The sequence below is a fragment of the Typopeltis vanoorti genome, chromosome 5 (genome assembly GCF_054136105.1).
Source record: "Typopeltis vanoorti isolate ZY-2024b chromosome 5, IOZ_Tvanoo_1.0, whole genome shotgun sequence".
In the NCBI taxonomy this organism is placed as follows: domain Eukaryota; kingdom Metazoa; phylum Arthropoda; class Arachnida; order Uropygi; family Thelyphonidae; genus Typopeltis; species Typopeltis vanoorti.
Window position 1 is genome coordinate 60,265,192 of NC_143553.1, and position 15,577 is coordinate 60,280,768.

Here is a 15,577-nt window from a genome sequence, read left to right on the forward strand (position 1 = left end):
CCGACAGTTGAGTTGAAATGCTAATTCTCTTCAACCGAATTCCTTATATAATATCTGAAACACATTCACTATATATTCTTCATTTTAACATGTTCACTCAAACAAAACCATATGTTGCGTCGGCAACATATGGTTTTGCTTGAGTGATACAGCATTTTCTGTGGGAGGGGGACATGCGATTTATTAGTTAGTGCCATTTTTATCCCAATTGTCTCTATTGCACTGTTTGTTAAAAAAACATATTGCACAGCTGCAGATGTCTCTGTACCTTATTCAGTGATACAATAGGAACGTTTTACGATCTCGAACTTCACGGATACATTGAATTTTATTCAATGCGTTAATGATGCATAGCCAAAAATTGCCACGGACCCCCGGGGATACACGTACCACACTTTGAGAAACACTGACAGAGTTCAGTGGATGCGCATGCGTTGTCATCGGCGATCACAGCTGTGTCCTGTTCGTTTAAACTTTCCAATTGTTGTCACAGTTGTGAACGGTGATAAATTTCTGCGGTTAAATTTTCTCTAAATTTCTTGGCAAATTATAGCTGAAAAACGTCGGCATTGTTACAATATTGCATACAAGCTATGTGTGATTGCGTATGCTAAAGAACATGGAAACAGGGCTGCAGAGAGAGGCATTTCGGACCATCCCCAACTGAGAACTTCGGAGCACAAAAAAACTCGCTACACAGTTGTTCAGTCAGCTTCAACCTTTAGATGTCTGTATTAATAAACCATTTAAGGGATTTATGAAGGAGAAGTGGAACAGCTGGATGCATTCTTCAGATTTTGAGGTTACGCCATCAAGAAGAAGGATGAGGCCTAGCATTTCGCAAGTTTGTGAGTGGGTCAAAGCTTCATGGGATGCTGTGAAAACCGAGACAGTGATTAAATCATTTAAGAAGTGTGGAATTAGTAATGCACTAGATGGTACAGAGGACAATTTGTTGTATGAGGACTCAGATTCTGATTTAGAAGGTTTCAAGTGTCTTTTCATTTAGCTCGGGAGATGAATTTCTGGGTTTTAAAAGGTGTGTACTCTTTCCTAGTTAGATTAGGTGTTTGTTGAAAGTAGACCTATTTATTACTTTATATTTGAAATACTGTAAATTCATTATAATATTCAGTGATAAAGTTTTTTTCCTAAAAAATGTGTACAAAAAAAAAAGGGGGGGGGGGGTGCATGCTATACACCGGCAAATACGGTAATTAAACCCTATCTTTCAGTCTCTTAAGCCACCACTTGGCTGTGCACACTTGCAGTAAAACCTATTTAAACGGAAGCTGCCATGTCAGCTTATCATTGCCAAGTACTACTGCATAATGTATCACAGCTATCAATTGTGTGTTCTTGCTGGTTTGCAGGATGAAAAACCAGAGTTTCTGGGAAGGTGAATCCTACAATCCATGTGAGATTTGATAACTTACCTTCAATTGAAAAGATCTGATAAAAGTTCATATTCTAGACAGGATTAAAACCCAGGTCATTGTCTAAACAGAGTGATTCTTTAAATGGAAGCTCAATGTATAAATTATTATTTTACAGATTTAGTGTACTAAACCATTTTATCATATGCACACACATCTTGGACTAAGTGGATAGTGCACAGCTTCTTCTTACAAAGCTATAGATTATGGATTCAAATCCCACTGCATACATAAATACTTGTGAATATCTTTAGGCAGAGGATAAATTTTACTACCTGATGCTGTGGGACCTGTATGCTTAGTAGAGATCTGAATCTAAAGTAGATGTACAACCTTTTTATAAAAATGCTTTTTTTTTGTGAGACTGCCTCATGACAGAATCGAAAAAAAATTATAAAATTAGCAACTCTTACTGGACTAAATCTAGACTGGTCCTCACTATTTAGGTTATGCAGAAAAGACCTATGTAGCCTATAATGAATCCACATTCTTTATAGTCTTATAAGCACACTTTCTCTACAGAACTGATTGGCTTCTAACCCAATGTATAATCCTCACCTTTCTGTAATAGTGGAATTACTATAGAAAAAAATTACCTAGTAATGGACCACACTAGGTACCATTTGGATGCTGAACAAATGAGGATAAGATGGCAGTTTGGAATTAGCTTACCAACTTGGATTCCATACTAATTAACTATACACATGCTATATTGGTAAAGCATTATCAGATGTGCTGACTAAGGTATTGCCCAGTTATAAGTCAAGAATGAGAGTTGTTCCAATGAAAATTTTAAATTAGCATCAATGGAAAGAAAAGTTGGAGGCTATATTAATACATAAAACTTAGGTGTCAACCATTGGCACTCTACTCATAACCTCCCTATCACCTGCCCCCTCCCTCACAAAAACACTTTTAAAATAGTATCTACTTAGTGCACGCACCAACACAAGCCTATGTCATGGTCTCACAACACACATTCAATGAGTGCATAAACTTTACAAAAGATACATACCAGAAGACCATCCTAACATACACATAACATTCCTTAAAAAATGCCTCAATCACAACGTCATGGTGGTACATGGCAACAGCACAATTTCCGGAAACAAAAAAATTTGCTACCGGGCATCCTGAGCACTCATAAAACAGGCCATAAATAACAGATTTAAAAAGAAGCATCAAGCATATTCATACGTTCACAAAACAGATTGAAAATTTTACTAACCCCAAACGAATGGGCAGTTTTTTCAGAAAATACCCAATCACACATCAACGACTACATCCAAGTAATAGAGGCTCAACACACAAAAAAATGGTATGCAAAACAGACACCCAATACAACAAACATGCAGCTTCCAACCCTTCAGATATTACTGCCTCACAACCCACACAAAACAATTCCATCATCAATCTATCACATCACAACCTCACACCCGACGAAATCACCATCCTAAACAAAGGATTAAACTTTGCTGTATCCCCAAAATACATACAAAACAAAGACATCATTATCGAAATCCAAGCAAAACTAGAGAATGACCCTAACAAAGAAACAATATTCCACAAAATAAACAACATCATAAATAGTAAAATAATAATAAAACTCAACGTTACTCCTAACTTACAAAAAGCCCTGTTATCATTAAAAATGAACTCTAACATAATGATCACAAAAGCAGACAAAGGGGATGCAGTAGTCATCACAAACCAAACTGATTACCACAACAAAATAACAGCTATCTTGAATGACCAACACACTTACCAAAAAATCCAAATTGACCCCACTCCTCACCTCATAAAAAACAAACAATGCCCTAAAAAATTAAAACAAGATGGACAAAACCACAATGAAAAACACAACACCTTCACCACATGTACCCCTTGTATGTTCGGACAAATCAAATCCCACAAAGACAGTTACCCAATGCGGCCAATAGTCTCCTACAAAAACACCACCACAGCACCTTTACCGAAATTCGTAGCCAAACTACTCAAACCATTAATTACATCAAACTCTATGATAAAAAATACATAGCATAACCCTATCCCAGGAAGACATCCTCACTTCATTTGATGCAGCTTCAATGTACACTAACATGGACATTCCCAAAACATTAGACATCGTACACACACACACTACACTCTCGTACAAAATTAACACCTAATGATATTATAAACTTAATCAAACTAATAATCTCGGCAAACCTCAAGTTCAACAATAACATGTATATTCAAATTTTCGGACTCCCTATGGGCCAAACACCAGCGGACAACTAGCAGAATTATTCCTAGCACACATAGAATCATGCATATCCCCCCCCCCCCCCCCGGCATCACCTTTTATGGCAGATACGTGGATGATGTTCTGTGCATTGGAGAACCAACACACATCACCACCTTACAAGTGTCCCTTAACAGTTACAGCAACAGACTAAAATTCACCATAGAAACTGAACAGATCAAATCTATCAATTTCTTAAACTTGACATTAATCAGAAAAAACAACAAAATAGCCACGAAAATATACCACAAACCCATGCATATCGGAAACTACCTCCATTTCTACTCATACCATCCATATTCTGTTAAAAAATCGGTCACCCTATCACAATTCATAAATGCTTACAAGTTTTCAACTAACCGTAATTATCTCAACAGAAGAAATAAAAAAAACTAACACAGATTTTTAAAAATTGCAACTATCCTTGCCCCACAACTACTAAATTACACAAACAGGACAGCAAAAACTCATCAAAACAACCCAACAATCAAAACAAACTTCCCACCACAAAAAGTTATCAAACTGCCATACATCCAGAACATATACAAAGCCTACAAATACATTTTCAAACATACTGACTACAAACTGCTATTCACCACAAACTAAAAATTGGCAAATCTTCTAAAACCCACTAAATCTCACACACACAAAGAAATATTAGAACACCACGACGTAGTCTACAAATTTCCCTGCCAAAAAGACTGCGATACCAAGAACACTTCCATGACTTCCAGAACATTTAAACACTAAAACACAACATCAAAAAGAAAAATAGAATACAAAGTACAGGGAAAACAGAAATAACAGTTCACGCCATTGAACAGAAACATACCCCGTAAATCAACAAGGCCATCATAATAGACAGACAAGACAATGAAACAATGCTTAGAATATCGGAAACGATAGCCATAAAATGTGACGAGAACTCAATCAACGTCCACCGACCCTCCATAATCTCCGAGTGTCGAAAGCTCCACAGCATAAAAATTGGGTCACAACTCCGACCAATAGGCGATAACACAAACACTTCAAAGGCAGAAACACCAAGCCGACATGACAGCATCCTCCATGTCCATGAGTTCAGATGACAACCCACACGGTCGAAATGGCTCGCACCCGATCAACCCTTCCCCTAAAAAAACGGTTTCCATTTTCAGCCCCCTTTTTCATCTTTTCCCACCCTACAAAAAATGTGCTCTGCCCACCTTTAAAAAAATAATATATGTATATAAAAGAAACGGGTTTATAAATTAATTCTCCCACATTGCCATCCCCACTCCCCTTTCAACACCATAACAGCAGAAGTATGCACACCGCAGAAAGAAGACAGGCAACAACATCCAAGAAGGGTATGTGCGAATTTTCTTCTATTATGCTACATATACAGGGTGTTCGGGATAAATTTGACATATTTATAATTAATTATATTTTTCCGTAAGTTACATGTATTAACACACACTTCTCTTCATTTAAAAGTTTGGACCCTTCTTCATTCATATACAAGATGTCAGAAAGGATGGATAGCTGGAACCCACCTGAATCATGGAAGAGAATAACTTGTATCATGATGATTCATGCCCGCCATCAAAATAAGGATATTACGACTGCTGCCCAATGCTCCCTGAATACAGTAAAAACAATCAGGCATGAACTAGAGACTTGCAATGGTGACTACGAGGATGTAGCAAGAAGAAAGATCCCTAGCAGACGATCTGATTGCGTTCGTACAGCAGAATTCCTCGCAAATCTGCAGGAACAGGTGTTGAAGAACCCTGGCATTGGAATTCGGGCTTTGTTCGTGGAGTTGCTAACTGTAGTCAAGCCCTGGATAACAAGGGTAGCCAATGGTAGGCCGTATGTATGGCAGCAGGATTCGGCCCCTTGCCACACCTCTGGGAAAAGTCAAAAATGGTTGTCTGAAAATTTCTACGACTTCACCAGTCCAAATGTTTGGCCTCCAAACTCCCCAGACCTTAACCCCATGGATTATTTTGTATGGGGCGCAGTTGAAAAAGACACCAATCGCACTTCCAGTAATACAAAAGCCCAGTTAATGGATAAAATTAAAACAGTTTTTGCGGCCCTTCTCAGGGAGACTGTAGCATCAGCTTGTTCGAGGTTCCGAAGCAGAATTGAAGCTGTGATCGATGCTAATGGTGGTTATTTTGAGTAAATCTTGTTGATAGTATTGTAATTAACTCTGCCTGTAATGTTTTTTTGTCAATTCATTAAATTTAATAGATACAAAGAAGATTTTCTTTTTCCTTACGAAACTGTCAAATTTATCCCGAACACCCTGTATTTGTCTCTAAAATAGATCTGCAATGCCCTAAGAATTCTTGAGTAAAAAGCCAATGACTTTTAAAAGAGGGGGCGCTCCTAAACAAAAGCAGGCAAAATAGCCGTAAAAATACTAAACATGAAATTAATACTAATATATACACATAATATATATTAGTACTACCTAAGAGGTTGTATAGTGTAATGAAATCTGTAGGATATATGCATTAATGTAAATAACACATTAACCAATTAAACAAACTGTAAATTTTCTTTTATTGTAAAACATCTTTCCTGTATGTAAGGGAGAAAAATAAAAATCTGAATTCAGCAGATTATGTAAAGGCATGCAGTTATGATGGAAATCTCTTACATACAATCATGTACAATAGGGCCAGAGAACCTTCTTTGAATAAACTTTACTTTTAAGTTGGAAGTTTTTCCCCCCACTTGGTTAGACTATAATAAATTTAGTTTAATCCTTTATCCAAGTATACAAACAAAGTTTACCTTCAGGATTGAGGCAACTCGTGGTAAAGGTGGAAAGCTCTCACTCCACTCCTTGTCCTAGTATCTCCCATAATGCAAAACACATCTCCTTAAGGAGATTTTGCATTAATTTTGCAAGTTAATGGCGAGTTACATTGCTGGATCTCTTTGAGATGCCATTCTAAACAGCTTTGCAGTTTATTTACGTCCTCTCACTTCCAGTAGCACTTCAGCATAAATTTCCTTTCCTCAAAGCTTAGTCTCGTTTCACCCATTATTTCAAATCAGCTAACCTAAAATTTTTTTTTTTTTTTTTTCTAAAAAAGGCATAAACTAAAGCAAATAAAATGAAAATTTAGTGAGTTACAGGCTGTAAAAGTGTGTATACATTTTATTTTATTTGGGACACCCTGTATATATATACAACCAAAAAGGATATTGAGTGCAGTGATGCTCGGTTAATTTAAGAAGAGGTAAGCAAAGCAACAACTAGATTCGATCTGACATGAGATAGATTCCATGGTCTAATAGTAATACTGGTTCAAATTCCATATATTCTGTAATCTAATTGAATCCTACCCTCTATAATCTTTTTACTAATCCTCTTACTAATAAGATGATGAATGCATTGGCAGGAGAGATGCATATATGATGGTGTGCTTAGATTTTACAAAGACTTTTGAAAGGTTGTCATACAATAGGCTGCATGTAAAGAATAAAATAGAGAAGTAAAAATAAGATGACTAACCACCTTACCAGCCATGATTATACATCAATTAAAAACGTACATACAGTGTACACAGTATATTTTATTGTGGTCAGTGCTAAAAGAGTGCTTTTGTTCTTTGTCCTACTTTTATTTACTTATTGATTTTATTTTTTTGTGTGAACTGGATGTTGGCGTATTTCTCATAATCTGCTGTAGCATATTTTTCTCTACCGCTCATGGTTGGAAAGACTTGGGTTCTTCTGGCCAGAAGAACAAACGCAATTTATAAACATAATACCATAGGCTTCATAACCTTTATCGCTTCAGCCGGAAATAGCCAATCAACCAATCTTAATGTTTATATCTATTTTCTGGGAGTGAAATTTTTTGCTCCAACTTGGAAATATATCTTCAGAGGAACAAATAAATTTTTTGGAGAAAAAGGAAAGGCTAATAACATGGTAAGTATCTACTGGATTTCTCTCAGGACATGTCATTACTAACACCATATTCCAACAAAGATATGCACAAGTTCACGTGAATAGAAGATACAAAAAATAAGTCTCATTGACTATGTCAGTGATTCAAGAGTGTACAAAGGATTTGAAATTGGAAGTGACCATTACTTCCATTTTCCTTTATGTTTAAGTAGGTTAAAAATGAATATCACACTCAAAAGAACAGTATGTAACAAAGTTCTTAATAAAAATAAATTTAAGCAATTTTCACAGGTTAAAAAAAATGTAGACTAAACTATACAAAAAATATTATTGAAAAAAAAAAAAAAATGAAACAGCATAACAAAACAAGAATCAAGCCTTGAAACTCTGAAGAAAACATTGATTTCACTAGGGAGCCATGTGGCAAAATTGTCTGCAAAGATAGAAAAATAATAATGAAAGGTTAAAGTAGCAGGCCTGGAAAAGAAGAAAGCACAGCAAAAGCTTTTGGAAAATAACTTGACAGATGCCCTAAAAGAATAGGCAAATGTAAGAGAGCTAAGTTATGTATAAAAAGTGACTAAACAAGTCATGGGAAGACTTCAGTAGGAATATTCAACATAAATATCAGGAAGATGAGAAAATATTCTGGAAGTTATTGAAAAAGCTTAGGAATGGAGGAAAGAATACTGTAAAAGGAATCAAAGATGATAAACGTAACATGAAAACTGAAGATAAGGATATCCTACATGTCTGGAGTAATTACGGTGAAAGTTTGTTAAATGAAAGTGTGATGGAAGAGCAGCAGAAAATTTTCAAGAGGAAAATGCAAACAGGAATACATTGATATCAATACTTGACGTAGAAAAAGGCATAAAAAACTTGATATGTGGAAAGACAGCTGGCATAGATGATATTCAACCAGAAACACAAATATGGGAGGTTTAAAAGTTTCGGCAGCTACACTGCATAATTCAGAATTATTAGAGTAGAGCTCTCATAGTTCCCATCAATAAAAACAAAGCAAATAAAGCTGAGAATTACAGAGGAATTTCTCTACTATGTGTTCCAGATAAGATTTGTACAAGCTCTCTTGAAAACAAGATGAAAAAAAAACTTGGAAAAGAACAAGCTATTCTGGCTAGATGGAGATTATCAATATCAGATTTTCACTTTACGAGAAAAAGTTGAGAAATCATGGAAACATGACAAGGATCTATGTTTAAGTTTTGTAGATCTGGAAAAGGCATACAACAAAGTACCACGAGAAAAACTTTTCAAAACACTACATTTATATTGGGCAAATGGAATGTTATATAAGCTAAGTCTATATTTAAGTTGTAAAGTCAGCAGTTAGAATTGAAGGAAACAGTGGAAGATAGTTTGATATAAAATCAGACATGAGTGCACACTATCTCACTCTTATTCATCATCTATATCGATCACATTATGAAAGGAAGTGGCATTAAATATAATATTAGAATCAGAGATATCAAACGTAGCTCTTTGCTTTATGTAGATGATGTACTCCTAAACACATCCAGTACAAGTCTCTAGGATTCTCTAACTAAATTGAATAACAGCTGTAACACATTTGGCATGAACATCAGAAATGAAAAGATTAAAACTATGAAAATAGGCAGGAACATAGAAAACTTAAGTTGCATTCTCAATGGAGACCCTATAGAACAAGTAAAATATTTCAAGTAAGGCACAATTTTTAGTGAAGATGCAAATTAAATTTGGAAAGACAACAGAATCACAAAAGCTGGTATAATAAGGAGCCAGTTGAATAAATTTATATGGAGTAAGTGAGAAATTAATGAAAACATAAAACTAGCAGTACACACGATAGTGTTCCAACAAGTTTTAAGTGATGGATCTGAGAGCTGAGTTAGAAATGAAGCATTTCGTCAAACAGAGGTCACATATGAGAGTTCTGGGAAAACTTAGGGGCCCTGAATAGATTACATTAATGCCAGAACAGTCTTGAAAATGAAGACATTAGAAACGTGACATTGTTTACATTCAAGAATGTGCGTGAATAGGGCTAATCTAAGGTGGTATGGTCACTTAAACAGAATGGGAGAAGGAAATTTAGCAAAAGACGTGATGTCAAGATGGCAAGGAAAAAACCCAGAGGACCAAAGTCTAAGTGGATTTGATTTAGTCAGAAGTGCTTTAGAAGAACAAAATGTTAGATATTACAAGATTGGAATGCTTACAAGTAATAGACTCATTTGGAGGAAAATTGTTGATAGGAAATTAATAATAATGCAAACTTAATCATGTAGTACTTACTGTCAAGTAGCCTGAGCATCCCTTTGGGACATTAGGAAACTGATGATATACCCTAATATTATTAGTAAGTAAAGCAAAATCTAACAAACCTATAAATGTGAAATTTGAGTTTGATACAAAAATCTATTCAGTAATTTAGAAGATTCTATAAAAGGATTATGTTCATTATTTTCCAAAGATGTTAAATCTCCATATTAAAATACTTTATAATAAGTAAAATATTTAACATTTAGTAGACTTGGGACAGCTCTAAATCAAGTAAGCCTTGCTAACCAAATAATATACTCAATTTAAAATTAATTTACAAACTGGACTGCTAAGTTCCACAATCATAGGCTGATACTAATAACGTGCCCAACTTATATTCTTTTAACTTTTATATTTCATTCTGTCCCCCAAAATGCACCTGAACTGCAAACTCTTCCAATAAGGAATTAAACATATGATATAATGGCAGTACCCAACATATGGATGAGCTGTGTTACTGGAAGTGTCCATAAGCCATATCAGTTGCCAAAACTCATGGTGTCCAAAAGAATGCTATATAAAGCTAGAAACATTTATAATGTAAGGTCAAGTGCTAAGAAAGTAAAGTTAAGATAAATTGTTCATGATAAATGGCATACATAAATAAATTAAGAATCAGATTTAAAAACATTCGTAATAATGGATTTCAATGATTCAGAGCATTTAGAATATTCTTTAATGTGAGTTCATCCTTAACTATTGTATTCACAACCAATCTAACCACTTTAAAGTCACATGATAAGGCCTTGATCACATTTGTAATTCTGAATGATATTCAATTTCATCTCAAGATCAACTAACTTTTATTTAAAGTTTATTTGTATGAAGACTAACACAAACAAACTATTCTGTTGGTTGAACAATACACTGCTAATATCGTGTCTCCAAAACATGCAATTTCAGTGAAGTTTGCTTATGTTTTCCATAATCCCTAATAACACTTCATTGGAAGCTTTGTAGACATCATCTAACTCCAGATCAGTGCAAGTCATATCTATATAAGTCAGAGACTACCTGAAGTCTATTAGATAACTACAATAAATTTACACAAGATTTTAATCATACCTGCATTTCCAATATGTCCTGACATTCTTTTTGCTGGTTAAGCTTTCCAATTGTTTCCTTCAGCTCCTCTATAGTTTTCTGTACCTCTAAATTCTTTTCTGCTGACATGCAGCTTGAAGAATAATGTGGAATATATCTTGGAGGGAGTTGTATCCCTTCTTGAAGTTTGCTTTCTAATTCACGATTTTTTATTAATAAATCTTGAATATATTTCTGATTACAGCGATGGTAACTTTGCCACTGCTTATTAATTTCTGATAGCTATAAAAATAAATCAATCATAAAACCACACTTCATTATAAATCAATCATAAAACCGCACTTCATTATAGCTACATTTATATGCATTTTTGTCTCTAGTTAAAACTAGGTATGGAAAAGAAAATTATACAAATTTTGAAAGTATATACAAGTAGGTACTAATTACAGTTTTTTTTTTAAGTGGTTCATTCACTTTTAATATTTTTATACATTTAATTAAAATTGTAATGTGGCTTTTGTAACAAGAGCTACAGCTAAATTCAATTTAACTCTGTATCTACAATTATATTATGACAATACAGTCCTTTAAAAAAAATATATACAATTCAAGCTGCAACTATAATAATTTTGATTTGGACAATAAAAAGAAATGAGGACTTTAAAGCTTGTCTTCCATTGTCAATGAACTAAGACATGCTGCTTTGATGTGACTTAGTTCGTTAAGTGGGCAACTGCTGATATAAGCTTCAAAATCTAATGTGGAAGGAAGTAGGAAGATCCTGAATTTTTCATTTTTGCAGTTTGGTAGTCTAGGTAAAATGAGTTAGCAAATTGTCAGGACTGGATGTGTGTGATCAAATCTTGAATTCCGTAAGATTTTTTTAAAATATAGATTTGGTTGTTTTTATGAAGATCTCATTTTTCAAGTTTTCTTTTGAACCATGCTGTTCTAGTTGGACATACATGCATCTTTCCAGTCATTGCTCTGAAATGCCTAAAACAATCAGAAATACCTGTTTTCTCATAATGAATTAAATGGTGCAAAAATTCACAATATTAGCCACATCATCTGGATGCAAAAATGTAGGTTGAAGGAAATAATTGTCTTGGTTGGTACAAATGATTTGAGAAGCAAGAAGTATTTTATGAGGGAGGATGTAAAGGAGTTGTTAGAAGAGGCAAGACTGAAGAATGAGGAGATAAAAATTGTAGGTCTCCTACCACGCTATAATAAAGGCAAACTGAGGAGGAGGAGGACATAGGTAGCCAGTGAGCCTATATGCAAGTTCTGCAGAAAGAATGATGTTGGATCCGTGGTCTGATGGTAAGAAGTTCACTGAGCATGCTCAGTGAACAGAGTTTGTGTGAAGGCACCCATTAAAAATTCTTAGCCAACCAACAGTACAAGTGTACTTTAAGTTTACAAATAAACTTTTTTGTTTTTATGCATTGCTATAACATAATTTAAACACACACCTTCACTGAAACTCCACACACACAGTTTACCATATAACATTGACTAACTAGTCACTGAAATTTGGAGAGTATGTAATTATCTACATAGCTAAACAGGCTGGTAAACTGTTCATAGTTGAATTTTCAGTGATATTTCTGTTCTTTTCATGAGAACTATCATATCTCTGACAAATTAATGGCATTATTTAAAGAGTACTATTTAATGATGAGAATACTTTTGTAAAAATCTGATGAGTATCAAAAAAGTTACAGAATTGTTTAAACTGTTTTGACTATGTACTATATAGTGTGCTTAATTTTGAACTTATGAATGGTCTGATTGAAACCAAATTTGAAATCATTTAACAATTTTAAATGGATATCACAATTATCAAATTTCATTTAATTCCAATCCAGCCGGTGTGGTGTTAAAACCCAGTTCTCAAAATCATTGTCAGTAAAACAGTTCAGCTGAAACCAAACTTAGATCATGTGGTTGTATTCTAGTGTAATACTAAATTCAGTCTAGCCAATGGAGGTTTTGTAATATATAATTAACATATTTTGTCATATTATGTTCTTCCAAACAGTTGGACAAAAGCAAAAATTAAGATAGCTTGGCAAGGAACCTCAAATAACAAATTTTAATAAAATCCAAATAGAATCCATGAATAACTTGTATGTGTATATATGTGAACAAGATTAATCTAATAAGTGCTAACACATTTTGCAAAACATACCTAGAGGGAGAGGATAAGTAGGACTGAATGAAATGAGTACCCTAAAGAGATCAAGAATTGAAGAGAAAGAAAAATTCACCTCTTCCTGCAGGATGGTGGGAGTTTGAGGCAGATAGCAGTTATCATATCATTAATGTAAGACATCCATTAAATCAAGACTCATGAGAATGATGGAGTAAACAATCTGTTCTTTGCAGGTGAATATGGATGCAATCACACAAATATAATAATTGGACATCAGCTTTCTGAATGGCAGGATGCCAGAAAAGAAATATTAATGGTGTGGTGTACTGAAAGATTGTTCTAATTAGACTCCCACTGTTTGACTTATTTGTTGATATTTTACAGTGATTGAGATGTAAAGGTATATAAAGCTACATACTATACTGGTGAAACTGTTACAGGAAGTGGAAGAAATTCATGATCTAGGGTTGATGGCTTCTGTTAAAATAAGAGCATGCTGACAAGTACGAATAAGATGTTTGTCGAATAATAACATGGACTACTCTGTTCAAATTTGATCACCTAGTTTCCATTATGATATGAAACTTAAGAGGATCCAGGTATGAGTAACTAAGGTAAGGTGAGGTGAGTAACTATGTAAAGAGTGAGAAAATGTAAGTTGCAGAGTCTACTGGGCAAACAGAAAAGAGATGATAATAACAGACATATTTAAGTTAGTGAGGGTATTTACTACTAGGTTAACACAGAAGGGATTATGCACAAAAGTGAGAGGAGAGTGAATTTTTTTACTTGGAGAATGCAGCTCGGCTTGGATAAGTGCCAAGTGGACATTGATGTTGCTAACCAATCATCAGAATAATTCTAAAGAAAGCTCAAAAGACAGAAACCTTTGCCAAGTCCACCACCACTGCAATGACTATAACAAAGCTAATATGTTCTAGGTGCAACTTTGAGAAAATGAAACAAATATTAAGCACATAAATGAACAATTAGAAGCTGTTAATATGCCTATGAGCCAGCTCTATCAGGGAAGGTAACAAGATCATTACTTGCTGTCTGGCAGCAAGTAATGATCACAAAGCAGTGCTTGACCATGTTCAGGTTGCACTTTGCACTCGTGAATACGTTAACTTAAATTGTATTTATTACCTGTACAACTGTTTAAGTAATCCAATAAATCTCTAATACAGTATATGTTGGCCATAAGTAATAAATTATGATGTTAGGAACATACCTTCATCTTAAATTCATTCATATGGCTGATTCAGTTGATGCTCCTGTTTCTAGGAATTTATCTACAGTGTTAAACAGGGCATGCCTATATTTGGAAATAAGTATTTGCTTATGATGTCAACATGGCAGTGGCGGATGGATGAGATATCACCATGTTTTAATGATAAGTGCTGAAGAATTGAGACATTATCAGTGCCTTGGTTCTTAAATGAAAATCTTTGCAACCAAAAAAAAAGTCCATAAATAGTGGAAAGAAGATAAAAGTGCACTTTATAAGAGTGGTACTACATCAATGCCAACATTAATGGAAACATCAAACCACATACTATTTTACATTTCTTCACTAGCAAATTAAAGATTCTGTAAAAATTAGTGGTTTGCACAAAATTGGTCAGATGAAAGGTAGAATCTTTATAGAGACCAGCAGTAATCTTATCATAGATTGCATATCAGATTGTACAGATTTAAGTCAGAATTAATGGGTCGAGATAATCAGCTAACTAAATGGAATGTTCTTCTGACAGACAGCAAAGAGTTGTTTATGGATTGCTGAGATATTTTCAGTTGAGTTTTGGTCTTGATTGTATTTCCACTAAACAATTATGATCAAAACTTGTGTTCCAGAATTAACACCCTTTAGAATTCAATTGTGCTTACCCGGCATCTACTCCACTGCACAGAGGAAAGTCTATATTTGGCCCATTAAAAAAAAAAAAAAAAAACTTTTCTCATTCTCAGAACACTGATTAAGTCTGGCATAAAAATACTTACCAAACTACTATCTGATAGTCTACTTTTCACCCTCTACAGCTGAATGCCAGGTTTCTCTCTGGTCATTTACTGTGTTGTGGCAGGTAGCTTCCTTTCATCAAATTTCTTCAGAGCCAAAACAACTAGGACAACTTCTGTATATTCCTCTTGTGTATAAAAACCTTCTCTCACTAATCCCAAATGCTATCAGTGAGAGAAGATTCTTCTTGGAAACTGATATAATTCTTAAACATTCCAAACTACAAGACATTTCATAACCAATGCCTAAAACTCAGTCTTGAGTCTTGCCATTCTCTAGAGCAGTGGTTCTCAAACTGGGTGTCGCAAATATGCCACGAAATTTTGAATCGTTTATTTGAAAAAAGCAAAATATTCAATTGTCACAAATAACTAAATCAAAAA

General features: G+C 34.5%; 1 protein-coding gene across 1 annotated transcript in view; it reads right to left on the reverse strand.

The window, feature by feature from the left end:
• Positions 1-15,577, reverse strand: part of LOC150106459 (uncharacterized) — a 76,413-nt gene that overhangs the window by 25,632 nt on the left and 35,204 nt on the right. Inside the window, exon 4 of the mRNA XM_090392454.1 lies at positions 11,032-11,292. Within this exon, the coding sequence (XP_090248580.1) occupies positions 11,032-11,292 (261 nt within the window). The remainder of the gene's footprint in view (positions 1-11,031; positions 11,293-15,577) is intronic.